Source organism: Taeniopygia guttata, chromosome 23 (genome assembly GCF_048771995.1).
Source record: "Taeniopygia guttata chromosome 23, bTaeGut7.mat, whole genome shotgun sequence".
NCBI lineage: Eukaryota > Metazoa > Chordata > Aves > Passeriformes > Estrildidae > Taeniopygia > Taeniopygia guttata.
This window is the reverse complement of record NC_133048.1, coordinates 1276879-1300152: the sequence shown is the minus strand read 5'-3', so window position 1 is coordinate 1300152 and position 23274 is coordinate 1276879. Positions and strand designations below refer to the sequence as shown.

At 51.7% G+C, this 23274-nt stretch overlaps 3 protein-coding genes across 5 annotated transcripts in view; 2 read left to right on the top strand and 1 right to left on the bottom strand.

Moving 5' to 3' along the window:
* The first annotated feature begins 5468 nt into the window (after positions 1-5468).
* On the top strand, positions 5469-11607 carry TEKT2 (tektin 2). Of its 3 annotated transcripts, none has more exons than XM_041720788.2 (10): positions 5469-5532; positions 6501-6672; positions 7055-7180; positions 7845-8050; positions 8528-8671; positions 9170-9284; positions 9623-9730; positions 10107-10250; positions 10453-10532; positions 11196-11607. In XM_041720788.2, exons 2-10 carry the CDS (start codon positions 6517-6519, stop codon positions 11395-11397), a joined length of 1281 nt encoding a protein of 426 aa, XP_041576722.2. In that variant the 5' UTR covers positions 5469-5532; positions 6501-6516; the 3' UTR covers positions 11398-11607. The 3 variants fall into 3 exon arrangements, with proteins under 3 accessions (XP_041576722.2, XP_072774143.1, XP_072774142.1); XM_072918042.1 differs by having other exon boundaries at positions 5509-5553; positions 11196-11599; XM_072918041.1 differs by lacking the exon at positions 5469-5532 and adding an exon at positions 5642-5697 and having other exon boundaries at positions 11196-11599.
* A 142-nt stretch (positions 11608-11749) lies between these two features.
* Positions 11750-17669, top strand: ADPRS (ADP-ribosylserine hydrolase). Its single transcript, XM_030290506.4, has 6 exons — positions 11750-12014; positions 13511-13607; positions 14408-14615; positions 14703-14887; positions 14979-15079; positions 15574-17669. Exons 1-6 carry the CDS (start codon positions 11786-11788, stop codon positions 15864-15866), a joined length of 1113 nt encoding a protein of 370 aa, XP_030146366.4. The 5' UTR covers positions 11750-11785; the 3' UTR covers positions 15867-17669.
* A 176-nt stretch (positions 17670-17845) lies between these two features.
* Positions 17846-23274, bottom strand: part of COL8A2 (collagen type VIII alpha 2 chain) — a 29796-nt gene continuing 24367 nt past the window's right edge. Inside the window, exon 3 of the mRNA XM_030290495.4 lies at positions 17846-22598. Coding sequence (XP_030146355.4) covers positions 20677-22598 — 1922 coding nt within the window. The 3' untranslated portion in view covers positions 17846-20676. The remainder of the gene's footprint in view (positions 22599-23274) is intronic.

Below are 23274 nucleotides of genomic sequence, written 5' to 3'. Positions count from 1 at the left end.
ATATGTTCATGTCCAGACTTTTTCTAGGAGTAAGCAGAGCTTCTGGACATCATCAACGAAATACGTGGGGTTCAGAGTCCCAGCACTGGGCAGTGCCCTTGCTGAGTTGCCCACACCTCGTTGTTGAGGGGATGCTGCAGCTCCCCAGGCACAAGTTGACTCTCTTTGCTCTGTAATTTCTTCTGATTCAAGTTCGAGACATAATCCAATGTCTCTTGTAGCTTGTACCAACTTTCTTGTCTTACTGCAGTGCCCAATGCCACTGTGTTGGTATTAAGCTTGCCATGATGTTCAATTCTTTTATATTTCCAATTTCTCTATGTTACTAGGCTGGGGTTTAGAAAGCGTTTTTCAGTCTAAATTCTGAGCCAAATATGTGTCTCCTGACCCTTTTAGTAGTAGCTGTTTCTATCTTTTAGACTAAAAAGGGCCAAAAATCTTGCACCATGAGCTTGTTTGCAGCAATACCCTCCATCTCCTCCCCTGCCTGTCAACCAGCTGCTTTGTTTCTCTCTATATTTAGCTGATACTGAACCTGTTGAGATTTAGAAAGAAGTTGCTGCTTTTTTTCTATCAAAAGGAATGAACTTGCACCTGATGAAGCAGTTTTCTGTTGGACACAAATCTCTTGCCTTGGTGTCCATGAGCTGCCATATGTGATGTTTAATTCCAGCAGAAATATTTCTGTTGCAGTCATTGGAGGATGCATGATGGTTCAAAGTACCCAAATTAAATAAGAGCTAATAAACTACTGAAAATAGACATTATTAAAATACTTCAAAAAAAAAAAAAAAACAACAGCAAACCAAAACTCAACAAGGAGAGGCTGCAGGTGGACAGGGAGGACCTCCTCCAGGAGATGGGGATCCTGTGGCTCTTGGAATAGTTCAACAAGGGAAAGAAAAAAGCTGGAAGAGGCAGAAAGGGCAGACTCAAAGTAACAGAGCACTGTAGCAGTTATTCAAACTCCTTTAAAAATTATCAAGTGGGAACATCAAAACAGAATATTGACGCTAATGAAGAAGCAGCAGAGCCTTGTTTGCCTCCTGTAGTAAATAAAAAAGCAAAACTTGACAGCTGGTGTTTTCTTTCAGTACCTTTCAGTGCTTGGAAAGGCCTGTAAGAATAATGGGGGTGAACTTTTAGGAGGGTTTTTTGCCAGAGGATTTGGTGTGATGGTTTTAAACTGAGGGATGTCGGTTCAAATTAGATTTAGTGTGTGATGAAACACTGGCACAGGTTGCCCAGAAGCTGTGGTTGCCCCATCCCTGAAAACATCCAGGGTGTCAGATTGGATGGGGCTTGGAGCAACCTGATGGAGAGGTCCCAGGTCACAGCAGGGGGGTTTGTCTGGATGAGCTTTAAAAGGTCCCTTCCAACCCAAACTACTCTGTTAATTCAAAAACTAATATATGAGGGGAAAAAGCATGTTCCTGTATATTTTTAGGAGTGGTTGTTCTTCTCCAGGACTGTGCTGCAAGCAGGTGACAGCTGCCCCCCTGAAATGGAACTGTGGTTTTATCTAAACCTTGGAATCCCTTACTTTGGGTGAAACACATGCAGCTTCCAGTGGATCTGCTGGTTCAGACAGCACCGACCCAAGGGCTTTTGTGAGAAATATGTGGCCCTTCTGTACAGCACAGATGCCCTGAGAGATTCCTGGTTGCCTGGAGGTGTGCCTGGCTCCCAGAAGAGCAGCAGGCAGGTGTAGAGGTCATTTTGCTGTAGCACTGTAGTTGCTCTGCTCTTACTCAGCTCTTGCCTACCTCCCCATTCCCTGAGCAGGGTCTCTCCCTCACTGCCTGTATGGAATTGGCCATGTTGAGGATGCTGTGGCTGCGTGGAGCACAGATCAGCTCTGGATGTGGGGGTGGGATAGTGACAAACGCCTGTAGAAACAATGGACTGGGGAGGAGGTGGGTAGGTGTCAGGTGAGCTGTGATTAGCTCACACCTTTCAGGGACATTAGACACGAGCTTGGGTATCCTGAACTTTTTGTGTAGGACTTGAACTCACTGAGAGCAAGTATGTGCCTTTTTCTGACCAGGAACAGAGCATGAAAAACTAGTATTTGCATTGGTAGGATGGTTAGTATTTTTCTTGAACTGTTTTTAAAGCTCAAAATCCTTGGTCAGAGTTGGTTTTGTGTTGAATTACTTAATCAAAGTGAGCCCTGAATTATTTGTGAATTAGAACTATCCAGAGAGAAGAAGCTTTTAAAATAAATGGTTTCTGGAGAGTAATGTCATCAAAGAAACCTACTTCCTGGTAGACTTGCAATTTTTTAAAATAAAATTTAACCTTGATATGTTTATCTAATGCGAATCATTAATTCTGCCTTTATTTGAATGTTGCCTGTCCAGTGATGTCCTCGCTCTTTACTGTGCTCCTGCAGCTTTCCATACACTCCATTGCCTCTCCCCTCTCCACCTATTTGGAGGTCGCAGGGACATGGGGAGTGTTGTCCAGTGAATGTTGGGGAGCAGTGCAAAGCTCTGGCTCGGTGGGGATGTGGAGGTGAGGATTAAATGTCACAGATGAGTTCAAAAAGACGTTTGCCAGCAGCAGGGGTGGCGATGTCTGGGGACAGAATCCTGTGATCACTTGGGTGTGGAAAGAGGAACAGTCCCCCATCCTCTGGCACCAGCTCCCCATTGTAGACACTGCACTGTGCAGAAGTAAGCACATGTGTGCTTAGATGCCAGTTTGGGCTTGAAGCTGCTAAAAAAAGTGGATTTTCAGACCAAGATGGAAGAGCTTTTCCAACAGGTTCTATTTGAAGCCGTTTTGAGACCCTGGCAAGCTGTCCAGCCAGGAGCTTTGGAACCAGCTGGCTCTGAAGCAGGTTCCATTTCTGACCTGGGGAAATGATTCTGCCTCACTTTTCATCTAGAAAATGTTTGTGATGATTCACATCACCTTATGAGAGTGACTTACTGGGTGATCTGAGGGAGAACAGTGTTGTGACAGTGGTAACCCTGTGATACAAACTTGTGCAATTCTTGCACATTTGCATCTTCCAGTGAATCCAGTTGTTGGAGCCCCTCCCTGCTGGGAGCCAGAGCTCTTCCCTCCCATCCCATTGCAGCTCTGCCTGAGGCTGAAGCCCCCTGGGGTCAGTCCTGTGTTTGCCATCTTGCTTTCTTTAACCCATTTGTTGTAGAACAGATGCTCAGAGGGCAAGTTTATTTAAATGAAAGGAGTTTTTTTTTAATTGCTGAGAATTACACAGGTCTTTCAAACGCATTTGGCAGTTGGAAAATTAATGCTATAACACTAGCTAGCAACACAAAAATATGGCTGTATGTTGAGTTTAGGGCCATGCTTGCCCATAAATCATAGATCCACAACCCATTTCAGTACAGGTGTGCAAAACTTAGCTTTTACAATAGTTACTAATAAACTTTCATTTTGCTTACACTTGCAAATCTCTTAAATATCTTCAAAACCAATTTCTTTGATAGAAAATACGTGTCTTGGTAGGTAGTGTCCACTCAGATGTAATAGCAAAGTGATGCCCACTGGAGCAATGCTGAATTTAAAGAACTTCTGGAGGTTTTGGAACCTGATGGTGTGCCAACAAGTGAAAACTTGAGTATTGCTCCTGAAGTAGTGAGGATAATTGAACATCAACAAAACTTGGAGAGAGGAAGAATGCCAGAGATGGAGTTTGGCTTCTGGTAACTTTGCAGTGCAGAATGGCTTCTTCTGGGTACTCGCTTTTGTGCATCACTTCTCTCCTGTGGCTGTAGTGTTTACTTTTTTTTGAACTTGATTTCTGTTTTTCAGTGAAATCTTCTCATTTTTGCAGTTTTCAGTGTTGAAACTCTCCTTGAGACAGCTACACATTGTTTTCCTGTAGAAAAACCTGCTTCTAGCTCATTGTACTTGGTGTCTGTTTGCAGGCAGGTGTGAAAAGTGAGCTGCAGCACAGCAGTGGGGCGGGCAGAGCGAGTTTTGGGTCAGAAATGTTGGTTTTACAGGCACTGGTGTACAGATCAGCATTCCAGGGGAGCAGTGACGCTTTGAGCTCACAGGGGACAGACCTTCCCTCCTGTTGTTCTTGTCTCTTCCCTTGGTATAAGCAGTTCAGCTCCCCAGGTAGCCTCATGGTTAAACAGTGCTTGGTGGAGGAAAAAATGGGCTGTTCACGTGGCTGGAGGTGTGTGATCATGGACAAGGACATTGTCAGCAGGTGTTACTTCAGAGCTTTCACAGTAATTGGTAGCATTTGGTTACGAGCTAACATTAAAGGATTTTCAGAAGGTGGCTCAGTTGGCATTGTGTGTGCTCACTGGCCAGTGAGCTGGGTTCGTTTTGGAGACTGCTGGAAGCACTGGCACACATAGAAATTTTGTGTACTTAATACCATAAGATTTAAATTGCTCAAAAAAAGAAAAAGTCATGCTGTTTGGGATTCCTTTTCTGAATAAAATTCTAATAAACCAGTCTGGTGGATTGATCCTGTCCCATGTGTCTGCTCTTTCTCATATGCTGGTAACTGCTCCTCTGTTTTGGTGTCCCATTGCTTCGGCAGGAGCGTGAATGTGTTCCCACCGTAAAAGGTCCTGGGGGCTTCTGAAGCAAAAGGGAAATGTTTCAAGAATAAAGTAGAGCTGTGACTTGAGATGTTGCACAAATAGATTGTAGATGGATGGCAAACAAACTGGTAAAAGCCTTTATTTTTACTTAACCATCTTGACCATGTGTGCCTCTTTGTACCGTGGGCTGCAGCCGTGCGGGGTGGGAGGGAACGTGTCGGTGTTTGAGATGTACTTGCTAAGCAGAAGCCGTGTCCTCTGCCCCTTCTCCCTTTCTGGACAAATTGTTCTTGCCAAAATTTTCTACCTGTTGCAAGAGTTGCTTTCCTTCCAGCACAGTAAAATGTCGACTTCTTTCACTGTTCCTTCCCTCTCGTAGGCATCTGTAACCTCTGTACGACTGTGTATAGGACACAGCAGTCATCGATCTCTGCTGGCTATAGATACCATCAACTTGAGTGTATTGTAAACGAACTGTATTCATTTGAGAAATAAATTTTTTTTGAAATGCACGTGTGTGAGGCTTTATTTATACTTGCATCATTTTGATTTATTCCCAAACCAAGGAGTGGGTGGGGGGATATGGGGGGAGGTACCAGGCATATCCAAGGACATAAAACCATTTACTTTCGGTCTTTTTTGTATTTTAATGCAGTTTAAATATTTTTTTTTTAATATTTTAAAAACGCAAGAGATTATTGGAGTGCCCACAGCCATCCTGGGACAGAATGGCTGCTGTGGAAATGGGAGAGGGCTCTGGAAGTGGGAAGCCCTGGCTCCTAGCTGCTTTATGGGGCATTTTTTTAAAAGAACAATATTATTTGTCGCTGATTTGGGCGCCGCTTTGCTGCGGTGTCCCTGTCACCGATACCCGCCCAAGAGCCGCCACCGGGGCCGCCCCGCAACGGCCCCGCGCGAGCCCGAGGGGAGAGGGGGAACGGTGCGGGGAGAGCGGGATCGGCCGGGAACGGTGAGGGGAGAGCGGGGAACGGTGAGGGGAGAGCGGGGATCAGCGGGGATCGGCCGGGAACGGTGAGGGGAGAGCGGGGATCGGTGAGGGGAGAGCGGGGAACGGTGAGGGGAGAGCGGGGAACGGTGAGGGGAGAGCGGGATCGGCCGGGAACGGTGAGGGGAGAGCGGGGATCGGCCGGGAACGGTGAAAGGGACAGCGGGGGATCAGCTGGGAACGGTGAAAGGAAATGGGGGATGGCGGGGATCGACCGGAAAAGGTGAGGGCAGAGTGGAGGTCGGCTGGGAACGGTGGGCGAAGGGAAATCGGCCGGTAACGGTGAGGGGAGAGCGCGGCCCCGCCCCGGCCCGGCCCTGGGGAGGGAGCGCGGTCGGTCCGGCGGAGCTGGGTGCCCTCACACCAGCCGGGGTGAGGCCCTGTCCGAGCTTTTTCCCTCTTTCCCTGTTTCCCCTCCACCTATGGTCGGGCGCCTGAGCCCCGCGGCCCTTTGTGCCCTCTCCCCGGGCTTCCTTCCCTTCGGGAACTCGTGGGCTGCCCGTCCCCGTCAGCCCGCGGTGTCGGTGCTGTGCTCGGGGGGCTCCGGCCCAGCGCCCCGTGCCCGCCGGGCTGGGGCAGCCATGGGAGCGATATCCCGCTGCCAAGGGATTCTGTCCCAGAACTGCCCCCTCAGCCGTTTTTGTCCAAGCTCAGTAAATACCATATGGAAGCTGGTGCTGTGAGCAGCTCCTTGTCCCTGCAAGCAGTTACATTCCTAGGGAGGGACAGATGTGACAGGTGCACAGCATTTCCCCCCTGGCCTGAGGCAGAGGATGGCTCCCATCACCTGACCTAGTGCTCCCCTACTTTAAGGACATGTATCTGCATTAGGCCAGGTGCCGGGTTGCAGCTTGCTGCTGCTTTTCTCCTGAAAAACTCTGCAGTTTTTGGCTTCAGCTCCATTTTAGGTGTATTTCCATGAATAAACACATAAATCTTCTGCTCCCTTTCAGTCACCTGTTCAGCAAGATGGCCTCGCTGAGTGTAAAGCCGGGCCAGCGCTTCACCTTGCCAGACTGGCAGAACAACTCCCTCCTCATCTCGGCCAACGCCGAACAGCAGCGTTATAATTCCCATCATGTCCGGCAGGAAGGACGAGCTCTCCGCAATGAAACTGGCAACCAGGTGAGCCCTCTGCCAGGGGCGCTGCTCACAGCTTTGTCAGGATAGTGGGCTGAGGAACTGCAGAGAGTATCTAGGTTTGGGTGTATGGATGAGGGAATAAAGGGCTTTAGCTGTACAGAACATGCTAAGTATGGACATTTACTCCCTGTAAACCCACCTGCAATGATGTATCTGTACTGTCACTAAATCCCCATGTGTGTTTCTCACATTCATTGCCACTCATGTTGTTCTATGTGCTGTTTGTGTAAATGACTGTGATTCCACATGGCAATGTGTTGTATTCCTGTGAGAGGCTCAGTCTGTCCTGAAAATGGGGAAAGGCTTCAGCAAGATTCACAACTACAATTTTAAAAAGAGTAATGGCATTTCTCTCTAATTCCAGGCAAAATGGGATGAGCACAACAGCCGAACCCAACTCAAAGATCGTATCACCAGCGTGGACAGATGGAGAGAGGCCCTGGCCAAATGCCTCGCAGACATAGATTTGGAAATTGATGCCTTAACCAAAGTATGTTGGGAAGGCAGATGGCTGGAAATGAACTTACACTCTAAACATGGGATGTGAAATAATTGAGGCTTGTCTTGTGCAATGGACAAGCCCATCTGGAGATCAAGGGGGGCTTCTCACTAGATAAATTTATATATATGTATATATATATATATATATATATGTATAGTTTATACTGAGATCCATACTTGATGGAATGACTTCCTGGAAAACAAACCACTGTGTTCTTGGCTGAGCCAAGCCATGTCATGCAGCTGTATATTGCACGCTCCTGTTTGGATTTCTGGGTGGATTTTGTTACTTGGACTTTTTATAAAGCTCTGAAGGATAATAAAAAATATGTTAACACCATCCTTTAAAAATGTTTGGGTTTAGATAGAGAATAGTGGTGGGAGACCTCTGATAGTGTGAGTTTTAAACCCAGAAGTTGCTGCTGTTTCTGGAGTTGTTAACCCCCAGCAAAGTGTGATTCCCAATGCAAATGGCAGGTGTAGAGGACTAAGGTGTTTGGCTCTAGCAATTTTTATTCCAGACTTGATTAAAGGTTTCAGAACTGCAAAGACAGTGTGAGTCCCTCTTAATGATGGCATGGGTGGGTTCCCTTTCCTTTCTCTCTCCAATCCCTAAAAGATCCCCCACACACCTGATTGATTGCTTCTTCCAGGTGAAGGAAGCAGCAGAAAATGCCCTCCAGGCAAAGAACTTGTGCTTGGATGTTGCCATTGAGTGTCTGACGTTCCGTGAGAGCCGTCGTGACATTGATGTGGTGAGGGATCCTGTGGAAGAGGAGCTACTCAAAGAGGTGAAGGTGATTGAGAAAACCAAGAAAGAGCTGCAGAAGCGAGTGGACGAAGCCTTCAAACAGCTCTGGTGAGGAGTGACAGCTTTTGGCTGGTGATTCTGCTCTTCTTGCTTGGCCCCAGATACTTAGTGTGCCTCTAATGCCATGCTGAGATGGGCAGGCGGGCAGGGAACCACACAGGAACCCTGGATGATCTTCAAGGTCTGGGATTTGGCAGGGAAGGGTGTGTCAAGGGTGACTTCACAAGTCCCAGATCTCATGCCACCTGCCTTGGTTTAGGAATCAGTGGCCATGAGGTGTTAAAGCTCCCAGGCCCTGATACTCGGTGGGAATCCTTCACAGCTCCATTCTCCAGGGCAGCACCAGCACACAGCCCGGGGCAGCCAGGCAGGCAGTGCTGGGCAGGTCAGGCCCAGTCCCAGAGAGGGTGAGAGCTCATCATTAATTTCACTAAGATGAGTGACATGGTGATGAAGGCTTTGGGAATTCTGAGCTCCCCCTACCCTGGGCCTGCTCCCCACTGACTCCAGCCTGGCTCTCTGCAGCCTCTTAAAGGAAGCTCGTCAGCAGCTGAGCCTTGACCACCGGCACAAGGTGGAAACGTTAGAACTCGATCGGCAGTGCATGTCCTTCAATCCCACCTCTGGCAACATCTCCTTCAAGGTCAACCCAACACGGATCCCAGATGGGTAAGGAAAGAATCTGCCCTTCTGTGGTCAAATCTGCCCAGAGCCCTGGGATGCTTTTTCCTTCCATGCTGTGTCCAGGCTTGATGGGTACAGTTTTGGAGAGAGCTCAGAACAAAGAGAAGTTGATTGTGACAGGGGGAAGCTACAGATTTTTGGGAAATAGCTAAATTGTCAGCACAAACCCAGTGGGGGCCAGGTGCCCTGCCTCCCTCCTGTCTAGCTGTACGTGACACTCAGCAGTATGGTGTCACCTCTGGCACAGCTCAGGGGGACCTGCTGCACATTTTCACTTGCCTGGCATTCCTTTCCATGGTTTGGATGTGTCCCTGGTGGAGCAGATGTTAGGCCTGGCGAGGTTTAGTCTCTAAGGAGATCAGGGAAGATGTGACCTCCAGCTTTCCAGAATCCTTTTGTGCTGCCATCCTGGCCTGCACCAGGTGGTTCCTTTAAAATACCTTGCAAACACTCAATTTATTTTTGTAACTGATTTGTTCACAGATCAACTGCACTTTGTGAGTGGGAACTGAACAGCCAGTGCAACAAGGATCGTGCTGAGGCAGCAATGAAAGCCTCAGTTGATCTCCGAGGAGCAATCACACTTAGCATTGCCCAGGTAAACTGCTCCCTTGGCCTGGAATCTCTGGTGCCATTCTGGATCCCGTGTGGGAGAGTGGCAGGCATGTATCTGGATCTGCCTGGGAGCAGCTGCCCTCCTGGTTTAAGTAGGAGCTTGGTTATGCTGCAGAGCTGGCAGCGGTCTCAGCAAGCGGGAGGACACGTCCCTGTCCATAAATCCCCACCTTTGGGCTACTGGAGAAGTGTGACATGCACACGTGGCAGCAGCCAAAGCCAGCTGGTTTTGCTCCTGGGCTAGTCCCAGCCTTCTAGGCACAGCTTGGGGGGACACAGACACTTTGCTGCCATGTGTGAGTGGAGCTGTTCTCTCCTCAGACAAACAATGAGCTGGATGCTCAGCGTATAGCTACAGAGTTTGCACTGAGGAAGAGGATGAGAGACATGGAAGCAGCCCTTAGTGAGCTGAGATGGCAGGAGCAGAATGTAAGTGTTGTTTCTTTGGTCATCAACTACAACCCTGGCTGGGAATGGAATCTCAAAGACTGTTACATGGAAAGTGACTCAGCCTGAGTGTAGTTTCCACAAGTTTGTTGTTCAGTGGCACACATACAATCCCAGCAGTGTCCCACCTCTCACAAGTGCCTCTCTGGAACTGCTCGGCAGTACTGCCAGGTTTCAGCCTCTTTATTTCACCCCTTGTCTCAGAAGCACCATCCTGGTCCATGTGAAAGCAGAGGATTCAGTCCTCAGAAGCCCTTGGGTAAAATCTATCCCCAGCACAGCAGAATTCCCAGAGACACGGGGGCAGTTTCCCAGTCTGCATCCCAGGCTGTCCCTCATGACACATGTCTGTCTTCAGACCTTGGAGGAAATTGATGAAATGGAGGAGGAGATCCGGCGCTTGGAGGAAGACATCCGGAAGAGAACACTGGATCTGAAAGTGGCTCACACCCGCCTGGAGACGCGCACGTACCGGCCCCACCTGGACCTCTGCCGGGATCAGGTACCTCACCTGGCATGGTCCCTGCAGGGAACTGACCGGGATGGGGGCTCTGAAAAACATGGATGAGTTTTGGAGCAGCTGAGCAATGGATCCTACAGTGACACAGCAAAGCAAGGGAACAATTTCAGAGCTGGGGAGAGGGGAAAGAGGGAACTGTGGCCTTTTGAAAGCCCTGTTAAGTGCTGTCTCCTCCTCCCTGCAGGCTCAGTATGGACTGACAGACGAGGTTCAGCAGCTGGAGGGGATAATCCGTGCGCTCCAGCAGAAGCGGACAGAGTCACAGTGAGTGTCCTGCTGTGCAGGAGCAGCAGTGCCCAGCGCTGCCCTGAGGAGATGTGGCTCTGGGTGTCTCTGCTCTGGGCACACCTCCAGCACCTGCCTTTGGTGCTCGTGGTACTTGGGCTCATGAGGGGCAGCAGTGTTTGGGCTTAGTGGGTGTGGGGTACAAAGGGATTGTGCTGGGAGGGGAATGGGACTCCCACAGCCCATGTTTGACTCTGAATTCATCCAAAAGGGACAAAAAAGAGAGTGACAAGGAAGGAACAGAAGTGTTGCTGTGGGCTGGCAGCTCCCTGGGTGCACATCCCTTGCTGCCCTCCCAGAGCAGTGTGTGGGCTGGATATTCACTGCCCCAAAAGATGAATATCTGATGAGTTTGCTCCTTGTACAGGGCCAACTGCCACCAGAAAGTGGGAAGTTGGGTGCTTCCTGTCCAGTTTAAAATCATAGAATATCCTGAGTTGGGAGAGACATGCAAGAATCACCGAGACCAGCTCCTGGCCCTGCTCAGGACACCCCAAAAATCCTACCCTGTTCTTGAGAATATTTTCCAAATGTTCCTTGAGCTCTGACAGGGTCGGGACTGGGACCATTCCCTGGGGAGTCTGTTCCTGGGAAGCAATGCAGCGTTTGATCCCAACTCCTATCCTTTCTACTCATTCCCAGGGATGCCTTGGATGCTCTTTACAGACAACTTCACCGCATTCAGACCGATATTGGTTACAAAACCAATTCTCTGCAGCTGGACAACAAGTGCATGGACACCCGCAGAAAACTCGTGATCCCTGTGGAGAAGTTTGACCCAGAGGTTGACGCTGTCAACCGCACCAGGAACCTGCCGAGGAACAATCAGCTAGAGCTGGCTTAGCACACCGCGAATTATGCAAGCGCTGGGATAGAGAAAAACTCCAAATGATTCACATCCCGAGCGAGGAAAAGAGACATCTGCGTCGCGTTTGGGGGAGAATGGAATTCTCCTCTTAGTTTGTTTTATAACCGTCTGGCCCTTGGATGATGTTTACAGCCTCTTGCGCTCCGAGGAGATTTATAAACAATAAAGGGAGTGTTGTTATCCTCGGTGATTAATTCCAGATGGATTTCAGGAGGGATTGATTGATGGATGGAAAAGGCGGGTGTGCTGTCGGCACCTCGGTCCTCCGGGCCGCTAGGGGGCAGTGTGCGCGGCAGCGCCTTCGGCGCTTCCGCGCACACTGCCCCCTAGCGGCCCGGAGGAATAAGGCGCCGCTCGCAGCAAAATGGAGGCGGCCGGTCCGCCCTCAAGCCCCGGGCGGCTCCCGGTTCGTCCCCGGCCCGGCCTCGCTCGGTTCCGAGGCTGCTTAGCCGGAGCGTTGTTAGGGGATTGCCTGGGAGCTGTTTTTGAAGGCAGGAGCGTCGTGAAGTTGCCGGAGTTGCTGAGTTTCCTCAAAGGGCTGGAAGCGGCGCCGCCTGAGGAGGGAGGGGAGGCGGCGGGGAGCGCACGTGGAGGTGCGTGGTGGGGAGAGGGGGAGATCACTTGGTTCCCGCTTTCGTACACCGCGCTGTGCACGGCACTCGGCACCCCAGGGATTTGGGTTAGACCCCAGTACTCCCCAGGGATGGGCTTTGTTGTGTTTGTGTCCCTCAGCACCCCCAGGGCTGGGCTTTGAGGTGTTGGTGTCCCTCAGCACCCCCAGGGCTGGGCTTTGCGGTGTTTGTGTCCCTCAGCACCCTCAGGACTGGGCTTTGAGGTGTTGGTGTCCCTCAGCACCCCCAGGACTGAGCTTTGCGGTGTTGGTGTCCCTCAGCACCCCCAGGACTGGGCTTTGAGGTGTTTGTGTCCCTCAGCACCCCCAGGACTGTGCTTTGAGGTGTGCCCAACCTGCAGAATCCCCAACCCCTCTGCTCCCCCTCAGTCCTTACCCCTCGCCAGGTTGTGGAGCATCTCCGCTGTGACTGCCCTGGCTGTCCCCTGCCCTGCTCTGTCCTGTGCCCCTGTGCTCTGGGGTTCAACACCCGTTCCTGATTCCCTAGGGATTCCTTAGGGACACCGCTGATGAAGAGGGACCCGTGGTTTGCTCTTCTGGCTCGTGCTGCTCCTACTCAGGGAGCTGACCTGGAGTGTGCTGTGAATGGATGTGGCAGTGCTGGGGTGTCAGCAGGGAGCAGAGGTACCAAAACTTGAGGAGGAGAAGAGTGAGAGAAGCACAGAGTTGTTGTTTGACTCTTAGGAAATGCTTGCAGCCTTACAGTGCCTGAGGGCAGTCTGCAGGAAAGATGGAAGCTGTTGACAAAGGCCTGGAATGACAGGACATGGCAATGGGTTCCCACTCCCAGAGAGCAGAGTTAGATGGGATATTGGGAAGGAATTGTTCCCCATCAGGGTGGTGATGCCCTGGCACAGATTGTTCAGAGGAGCTGTGGCTGGTCCAGCCCTGGTAGTGTCCAAGGCCAGGTTGGACCAGGCTTGGAGCAACCTGGGATAATGGAAGGTGTCCCTGCCCATGGAACAGGATGGGCTTTAAGGTCCCTTCCAACCTAAACCATCCTGGAAATCTGTGATTCTGTGTTGGGCTGACTCCCTTGTCCATATATACCTCTGGATGTCAGACATTTCCTGGCTCTTACTAATCTTGAAGTATATTCTGTGTCATTATAGCTGTGGATGCAACTCCCTGGCTGTGTCTCCTTACTCTGACAACCATGGCAGTGTCAACCTCAGAGTGCCAGGGAACTTAAATTCCAGACAGGTTTGGGTTGGAAGGCACCTTAGAAATCATCCAATGCCACCCCCTGCCTGCCATGAGCAGGGACACCTTCCACTGTCCCAGGTTGCTCCAAGCCCTGTCCAACCTGGCCTTGGACACCTCCAGGGATCCAGGGGCAGCCACAGCTGTTCCAGGCAGCCTGTGTCAGCCATGCCCTGGAGATGAGGGTGGTGCTGGGAAAGGGCAGGAGCAGTTTGTCCCTGGCTGCTGGTGTGACTCTTTGCCCTCCCGTTTCAGAGTCGCTGCCGTACACGGACGACACAGCCATGAGCAGGTCGGTGGTGCAGTCACTGCTGGCCAAGCAGGAGTTCGATGAGGTTGACATGGCCAAGAGGTGAGCATGAGGCTTCCTGAAGGTGTAACCATCCCTGTGACTGTCCGTGGAAGGGGACAGGGGCTGAGGCAGACTAATTCTAATTACTGATTTTAGGAGGGGAATTAGTTAGGAAAGAGGTGGTTAATACTTTAGATTGTTGTTGCTTTGCCTTGCCTTGGACTGTGCAGCAGTGTCAGCTGCGGTGTGGAGTCTGAAGCTGCCTTGACATGGCAGCACTGCTGTGTGCCAGCCTTGTGTGTGCGCCAACCTTGTGTGTGCCAGCCTTGTGTGTGCCAGCCTTGTGTGTGTTCACCTTTGAGGAGGAGAATGTTCGGAGATTCCAGAAACATTTTGTTTTATGTTTATTTGTTGCTATTTATGTTCGCGCTGCCCTTAATTGACTGAGGGAATAGGAGGGAGCTCAGCTTGACTCTGTTTATGATCTGTTTCCCTGTTGAATCCCCAGCCCTGAGAGCATTTGGTTCCACTTAAGGGAAAGCATTTCTTTGTTTAGAAAACTCTTCCATTGAACTTGAACAAAAGACTTTCCTTGTGGTTGTGACCCACGGAAATGCTTCTAGTTTGCTTCTATTTTGAGGCAGAGTTGAGAGGGAAGCAAGTGGGTTATGGAAGGTGATGTTTATACATCCTTCTTTCACACTGTTCTTTGGGAATGTTTCCCTGCAGAACTGAATCACTGAGCCCTGTCACTGATTTACGTGTGTGTTATTAATTCACTTTAGCAAGAGGTTTCATCCAATCACAAACCCCAGTAACAGACCAAACCCTCTGGGTGTTTTCCCCCCTGCCCACACCAGGTTTGCTGAGGAGTACAAGAAGGAGCCCAACAGGGGCTATGGGATGGCCGTGGTCAACGTCTTCAAGAAGCTCCTGAGCCCCAAGTGCAACGATGTGTTTGAGCCTGCGAGGGCCCAGTTCAACGGGAAGGGCTCCTACGGGAACGGCGGGGCCATGAGGGTGGCCGGCATCCCCCTTGTCTATCCCGACATCCAGGATGTCAAGAAGGTAACGGAGCATTCTGGGCCTCTCTGGGTGTCCCTCTGCCGGGGAGTGCCCCAGGAAGCTTTGCTGACAGCGAGGTTTCTCTGGCAGTTTGCGAAGCTGAGCGCGGAGCTGACCCACGCCAACTCCCTGGGCTACAACGGGGCCATCCTGCAGGCCCTGGCTGTGCACCTGGCACTGCAGGAAGGGCTCAGCAGGGAAACCTTCCTGGAGCAGCTCATCAGCCACATGGAGCACGTGGAGGCGGATGACAAGTCTCTCAGTGATGCCCGAGCGTGAGTAGCTTGGGGAAAGCCCCAACCCTGCTGTAGTGGTTTCTTCTGGCTCTTCTTGTTCTCTTCTCTTCACTGCACTCACTGTTTGCAGGCTGGGATTTGAGGATTTACCATTTTCCAGGCGTCTAAAGAAAATCAAGGAATTTTTGGAGCTCAGCAGTGTTCCCAAAGCAGATGTATTGTCTGAATTGGGTGAGTACCTTTCTTAGGAAAGGTGGAAGCAGGACTAACTCAGCAAACCTGGTAGATGTGTATCCCCCTAGATTCCTCTTCAGCCTGTGTTGCCTGTCAGGCACAGAATATGCTGGAAAAGCGGCCTGTGCTCACCAGTCAGGAATTCTAAGTCTCAACCCAGTAATTTCCTCTAGTATTGATAGGAAAAAATATGTATTGCTAAGGGAAATTTACCTTGCATAATGTTTCTTAATATTCCAGGACCCCTCAAGGGCTATTGGGTCATTATGTTGGGTGGGAATGAGTAGATGTGTATGGCCAGGCTATACTGGGGTAACTGGGAATTGCTCTGCAGGATGTGAGTGGTACTGGGGGGTTTCTGAGGGACAAACTTTTGTACTTTTTCCTGGTAAAATCCGTGATACCGTTATGGAAAGTCACTGGCAACAGCAAGGTGCAGTGGGAAGGGAGAAGGAAGGAAGCCCAGAGTGTGCTGATGGGGTGTGTTCCAGGCAACGGCATCGCTGCGCTGCGCTCCGTCCCCACTGCCATTTACTCCTTCCTGCGCTGCATGGACGCTGATCCTGACATTCCCGAGCACTACAACGCCCTGCAGAGAACCATCATCTACTGCATCTCCCTGGGGGGGGACACGGACACCATCGCCACCATGGCGGGGGCCATCGCCGGCGCCTATTATGGGGAGGAGCAGGTGCCCCCGAGCTGGGAGCAGAGCTGTGAGGCTTTCCAGGAGACCCAGAGGATGGCCAAGAGCCTCTATGAACTCTACTGCCAGCGGCTCTGAGCTCCGGGGCAGCTCCAGGGCTTTCCTGAAGGCAAAGGGATGGTGAGCTCTGCTTCTGTGGTCAGGCCCAGCGGTGGATCCACGCCGGCGAGCCTCACTGGGAAGGGTGCCTGCTGCTGTCAGCTGGGAGCTGGGAGCTGGAGCCAGCCTGGAAAACAGAGGACATCCCTTCAGTCACAGATCAGCTGGGAAGTGGCTGCACTTGGACAGTGGGTGCAGCTCCCTGAGTGTACACGAGTGTCTCATTTTCCATAGGATTTCTGCTGCTTGCTTTGTCCACCATTGTGCCATTTGTCACTGCAGTCACTGGCGGGTGTCTGAATCTGTGGACTTTCTCCCTGTTTTCCTCTGCTCCCATGTCCATGGGCTGTGTTTTGGTGGTCAGTGGCTTGTCCCCTGGTACAGCAGCAGATCATTCTCAGCTGGCCAGATAAGGGGTATCATGGGAGCCACCAGAGAGGCCTGGTGGCCCAGGTTGTCACTGTGCTGAATTAGGATAATGGAGCACAGATTTCCGGGGAGGTTTGTTGCCTTAAAGGCAGAATGAGAAGGACCAGAGAAGGGAGAAGGGATTTCTTTGCATTGCTGCTGGCTCTGTGAGAGACTTTGATGCCTGCAGAAAATCCCAGCTGGCTCACTGTCCCTGCTGGGAGAGGGTGTCACTAATTGCTGCTCCTCCTGTGTCCTTGGCCCTGTGATCCAACAGGCACCTCCTGCACTTTGTGCCCCCTTGCACAGCTGCTGTCACACTGCTGCAGCCACTCTGGCTGCTCCTGTGTTCCCAATCTATGTATCCTGTGTTTTTAAAGTCCTGTATATGCCCAGAGCACCAAGCTCCTGTTTAAATCACAGAATACCTCAAATTGAAAGGGACCCACAAGGATCATGAGAGTCCAGCTCCTGTGGAGTGCAAATCTGGGAGTGGAAGTAGTACAGGGATAGAATGCCTGGTTCTACTGCTGTCAATCACAAAAGTGACTTTAGCAGGATGCAGGAGTTAATTTATCAGTCTCAGCCTCTGTACTTGGTAAAAATTGCCCCAGAATTAAAGGGAGAGGTAGGTTAATTGGGGACATCAATACTGAAAAGCAGCTGGTGCTGGTGGCCAAGAACATTCTAGCACAGCTGTGTTCCAGAACTGCACATTTAAAACCTTTTCCTAGTGAAGCTGGTCAAAAAGGCAGAAACAGCTTGGGAATGGCACATCTAGAAAGGGTTGGAAGTTTTTTAATAATTGAAAACAAAAAGTCATCATATGGAAATGTTTATAAACTTAAATGTGACAGTGTAACTCTTGTTATTTCTCCAGTATGTGTTGTGACACCAGGAAGTGGCTGTGGTGCTCCCCAGTGGTGTCAGCACGTGGTGGCTCTGTCAGGCTGCATGCACATGTGGGAATCTGGCTGCCACAGGTCCTTCCATTTTTCCCTGTTGTCTGCTCCCTTCAAGTGCCAGTCTTTTGTGTGATGCTATAATTGGTTTTCCTTGTATAAATGGATTATTGTCCTGGGAACATGTGGAATTTTGGTCTGTTGTATATTTTTGTGTTGTGCTGCAGATCTGAGCTGTAAAATATCAGTTTTCCACATTATTCTGCCAGAGGGACAACCAGATTCATGTAATTATTTAAAAGAAAATATTTTTCTTTTAAAGCAACTTTATAATTTTAAATGTTTGGAACTCCTGACAAGCAAAGAGCTCTTATTTAAAGACTGGAGCTCTTTGGGCCTGAATTTAGATGTGTACCAAACCCTTCAGTTTCCTTGGAAAGAAGTAAAATCCCTCAGTTATCTTTGTTAAGTAGCCACTGCTCCTGTGTTTTCACTCAAGTCATGAAGTTGTGCATCCTCAGTGCCAAGAGGACCAGGAGTGGTTCTTGGTACAAGGGTGAGTTGACACTGAGCATTGCAGGGAGGGCCTGTGGAAAGGCCCCTTTTCCTTCTCAGCAAGACTCAGGACAAAGCACAGCTGAGCCCACCTCTATACAATAAGTTTTATTGATGTTTGTCAATACAATCAAGTACTGCAGTTTTAGTTGTGAAGAGCAGGTCAGTTTTGGGTCACAAAGAGTGCATTTTAAACCAACTTTTACTAGGACAGTGCATGTAGTAAGTATTTACAAAACTAAAAACCTCTATATACTAGGTTAGAAATGAAGATACTAGAGGCAAATTTTAAAAAAATAGTAAGAATTTGTATATAAAAATGCACATTGTAATGCAGTTTTCAGCATTAAAAATAGACATACCTCATCCAACCCAACCTTTTTTATTCTTGTGATTGAAACCAAAATCCCACGCGCTCACACACACGACAGAAAATAATCCTTTCTGCTGGCTAATATGTACTCAGTATTCCAGAAAAAAAAAAATCCTTCTGGAGAGTGAACAGCCTCCCTCATCCTGTGCATTGTTTTTCTTTTTAGCCTAACTATGTGCATGTAATATCTTTGCTTTCCATTAGTGTGTAAATGTAAGAGGTTAAATAGCTGCGAGGGGTGATTATGGGTTTGCTCTGCACGTGATAGGAAAGTGGAATTACAAAACAGTATCTACAGCACAAACTTAATCTGGGGGTGGCTACAGTGAGGAGTTTGGTCATTGCTTTTTGCCAGCTCGAACAAGAAGTTTGGAATGAAGCAGAACAGAACAAGAAGAGATGGGCTGTAGATTAGGCACAGTATAAATTAAGTTGCTTTGAGGAGCAGGATGAAGCTCCCACCAGGCGTGGCAGCTCCTGGCCCTGCATGAGGCTGGACCTGCTCAAATCCCTCTATTCTCCACAGGAAAGGAGACAAGTCCCCTCCCAGCACCCTCTCCTACCAAAGCTGGGCTTGGAGAAATCTTCTGAGCTTCCACTTTTAATTGAAGGGACTGTTCCTGCTGGGAAAGAACATGTTAGGATCACAACCGAAAGGGTCCTGATCACACCCTCAGGAGTTAAAAAGTCCAGTGGGATCAAACACCTTTCAGTTTGAGGAGTTTCATCTCTGCATGAAACTTGTAGCTTTAAGGAGAGAAATTCACAGGGAAAAGATCCCAGGGAGGGGACGCACATCCCCAGCAGGCAGTGCCCAGAGCACTGGCCTTCCAACTGCAAATTTCCTTCTTGTGGTTCTTAAGTTCAGGACAGGTGAGTTTTTAAAAGGAAGGCCTGAATGGCAAGAAGCAGAAACACAGGACAGGCTTGAGGAGAAAACAAACAAGCAAAACAGAAATAGGAAAAGAAAAGTTGTTTAAATATCTCATAGAGTCCATCTGGAAAACAAGCCCAGTCCCAGTCTTGCTACGTTTCTTTGGCCATCAAACAGGCTTTGGGAAAATGCAAAGGTCAGAGCTGGTGACCAAATTGTTGCTGTTTCTCAGGGATGTGCCTTTGCAGAAGGACATGCAGTGGGATATGCACATGGATTGACTTCAGCAGCATGCTCCTGGCCTGGGATGAGCAGCATCCCTGTCCTGGAAGTGGCAGTGACTGTTCTACTGTGAAAAAACCTGCAGAGCCACAGGATCTGTGCGGGGCAGTGCCATCATGCCTGGCCCAGAGCCCTGCAGCTCATGCTCAGGTCAGTAACGCTCCAAGCATTTGAGAGACAAAGTGGTAACAACAGGCAAATGTTGATTTCTTTAACCTAAGTCACAGAGTGGCCCCGGGGCTGGTGCCCTGTCACAGGTATTGCACTACACTTGTAAGTGATGTTCTTAAATGGGTCATAGCACCGTGGTGAAATCACTGCGTGGAAAGTTAGAACCAGCACTATTTTTTCTTAATTCCAAGATCCCCAGAGAAAGGGGGGGACACCAAGAGTTCACACATCCCAAAATAGTGAGACAGGAAAAGCAAGTTGTCCATCAGTGGCACTTCCTTATGTCACACCAGCTGGAAGCACCGTGAGTTGGGCTTGCACTGCCATCCTTGTGTGGGCAGAGATGCTCCTGAGGCCAAGCAAGTCTTTGGGCTGCAGAGACAGACGGGACAGGACCAGCCCTTGGACTTCCCAGCAGGTGAATGGAGAGAGCAGATCGTTGTTCATCACGGGGGTCCCAGCTTCCCTCACTGCCTTTGGAACCGGTCATGGCATCCTCCCAGGTACCAGTGCCTGGATGATTTTATTCCTAAAGGTGCTGGGGGGAGGGTTAAAAATAATATTTACTTCTTAGAAGAAGGTGCTTATGCAAAGTGTTCCACTCTTTAGGATTATAAATCCAACCACACTGAATCTGGAGTGAATCGGAGAGACTGCCCCAAAGCAGAGTCTGGAAAAACAGGCGTCAGCGAGCCTGGAACTAGGGCATCTGATGGTTTGGAAGGAAATTTCTCAATCCAGCGTGGATCCCTGCTGCTGTATGGGTTTGTGTCCCTGCATTGGTTACCAACACATCAGCCATGGCACAGCTGGATTTATTTATCTAGCATTCCAAATGGGAAATGAGGGCACTTGATACAGACCACAGGGGTCTGCTCTTCCTCTCTGGATCACAGAGCCAGATCCTTGCCATCCCAAGCGTGTTCCTGTGTTTGATGTCCAGTCACTGGGGTACTTATTCCAAATTTGCTTTGTTGAGGAAGTTGCTCCCCTCCCTCCCTTCTCCCTCCCCCAAAAGAGAAAGATAGATGGATAGATGTCTCCTTCCCGATTACCCTCTTGACTCATGGATCAAACAGTGTGAAGCAAGGTCCCATGACAATGTCTTGCGCGTTCTTCCCAGTGATTTTTCTTTTTTGTATTAATTTTAAAACACTTTTTTATCAAAAAAAAAAAAAAAGTTTATGGCTAAAGTGGGTGAAAAGGAAACGTGCCCAACAGCTGTTATGTGGGGCAGAGCAGGAACCCAGAGAAGGAGGAGTGGATGTATTCTGTGGAGTACAGTCCATTGGCCTGGTCCGAGGGCATTTGTACCCAGACCTGGTCGTTCTCCTTGAGTTCAAGCACAGCACTGCCCGAGGCCTGGTCCAGGTACCCCTTTTTGTACTCGTCGTAGGTGTAGGTGGCCGGCACGTTGTTCTTATACAGGGCCACCCAAACGTTGGTCCCTTTGACGTGCACATGGTAGGCAAAGTAGTAGATTCCAGATACAGGGCAGGTGAAGATGCCAGTGACCGGGTTGTAGCCATTGTGCCCGTTATACAAGGTCCGGTCAAACTTGACGGGCATGCCGGACGCGGGGAAGGGGGAGGTGAGGATGGCAGTGAAGGCCGGCGCGATGCGGGCAGCGAGCTCTCCTCGGCCATACTGCGGCTTGCCCGGCTTCCCGTTGCCCAGCACAGCCCCCTCCACGCCACCGTCGGGCAGGTGCAGCCCCGCGATGCCCGTCTCGTCCAGCACTCCCGGCGCTCCTGGTGGCCCAGGTGGCCCCGGTGGCCCCGGTGGCCCATTCAGCCCCGGCGTTCCTGGCATTCCGGGTGGGCCGATGGGTCCGGCCATGCCAGGCTCGCCAGTCTTCCCCTCGCCGGGAATGCCAGGGAGCCCGGGCTCCCCTTTCAGGCCTGGTAACCCCTGAGGCCCCATGGGGCCAGCAGGTCCCTGCAGTCCGGGGATGCCGGAGGGGCCCCTCAGTCCCGGCTGCCCCGGGATCCCACCGTCCCCTTTGGGCCCGGGGCTGCCCGTTAACCCGGGCACCCCCGGAAGGCCGATGAACCCCGGCTCACCTTTGGGGCCCATCGGGCCGGGGGGTCCCAGTGAGCCGGGCAGGCCCCTTTCTCCCGGCACCCCCGGCTTCCCGGCGAAGCCGTTCGGGCCCTGGTCGCCGCGCATCCCCGGCATTCCCGGGGGCCCGCTCGGCCCCACGTCCCCCTTGGGGCCGGGCAGCCCGTGCTTGCCCGGCAGCCCCATGGAGCCCGGCAGGCCCGGCGGGCCGATGATGCCGGCAGGGCCTGGCTCGCCCGGCTCCCCATCAACGCCGGGCTCCCCCTTATCGCCGACGGCGCCCTGTGCCCCGGGCTGCCCGCGGTCTCCTTTCAGGCCGGGCATGCCTGGCTTCCCATAGCCCGTGGGGCCTGGCATGCCAGGGAGGCCGCGGATGCCGGGCTCTCCCTTGGGTCCCATGGGGCCCTGTATCCCCGGCACCCCCGCGACCCCCGGGACACCGATCCCGTCGATGCCGGGGGGTCCCCGCGGCCCCACAGGGCCGGGCTCCCCGGCGACACCCGGCCCGCCCGGGGGCCCCATGTCGCCCTTGTCGCCGGGCGCGCCCGGCAGCCCATCGAGGCCGGGCTTGCCAACGCCGGCGGGCCCCGGCGGCCCCGCAGGGCCGGGAGGGCCCCCGTTCCCCCGCGGCCCCGGTAAGCCTGGTTTCCCCACGCCGTTCTCACCCTTCATCCCTCGTTCTCCGCGGGGACCCGGCTCTCCTTTGGGGCCAGGCTCTCCCCGAAACCCGGGCAGGCCGGGGCCGCCCTGGGGACCCGGCTTCCCATTGACGGAGAGGCCGGCTGGCCCGGGCAGCCCCGGCGGGCCGGGCAGGCCCCGCGGGCCCTGCTCCCCACGCATGCCAGGCTCGCCCTTGGCTCCGGGCATCCCTTTCATGCCCGCCTTCCCGGGGAGGCCTGGGATGCCGGGTTTGCCAATGCCCGAGAAGCCAGGGGGCCCGGCCGGCCCGGGCTGGCCGTGCATTCCCGGCTTCCCGGTGCCCGGTTTTCCCGGGTAGCCGGGGGGCCCGGGAGGTCCACGCGGGCCAGGCTTCCCTGGCGGTCCTGGCTCCCCTTTGAGGTCCATGGGCAGCAGAGGCGGCATGTCTGTGGAGAGAGGAGAGGAGACACAGAGCGTCACTAGAGCTGGCCGTGGGCAAGGAGTGTCCTTGGGATGTTGGAGCCAGGGTCTCTGAGTGGCCGGGCTGGCCTTGAAGGGCACCCTTTCACTGGAACATGGCCACAGCATTCCCGGACCCCACATCAGAGGGTGTCCTGAGGCAAGGCCAAAGCCCAGGGTTCTCATTCCAGCTTCACATCCCTCCATGATGTCAGGTGACACCATGGAAGGTGCCAGTGCTTGCTGTCAGCTCTGGCAGGGCTGTTTTGTGATGAGTTACTGCAGGGTGGTTTTGGAGCTGGATTCACACCTCCTGCTGCCTCACTTCCCAGTGGCCTCGAAAGCACCGTGGGATTCAGTCGCTCCTGCCTGGGCTCAGCTGAGAGGATGGCGACAGAGTGAGCCAAGACTGAGGATAATCCCTCACCCCATCCCGCGAGTCCAGGGCCTTGGGAGACCTTTAATCCTTTTGGATTAAAAAGAAAACTGTTGGACATGTACTCGAGAGCCTGAGGAGGTGACGGATGTATGGGTTAGGCCATGCCTACAGTGCTTGCTGGCACAGCTCCCGAGTCCAACAAGGCAGAGAAAAACCAAAAAGCAAAAAAGCTCTGGGGATGGAGGAGAAGCCAAGAGCTGGGAGGGAAATGCAGCCTCAGCTCT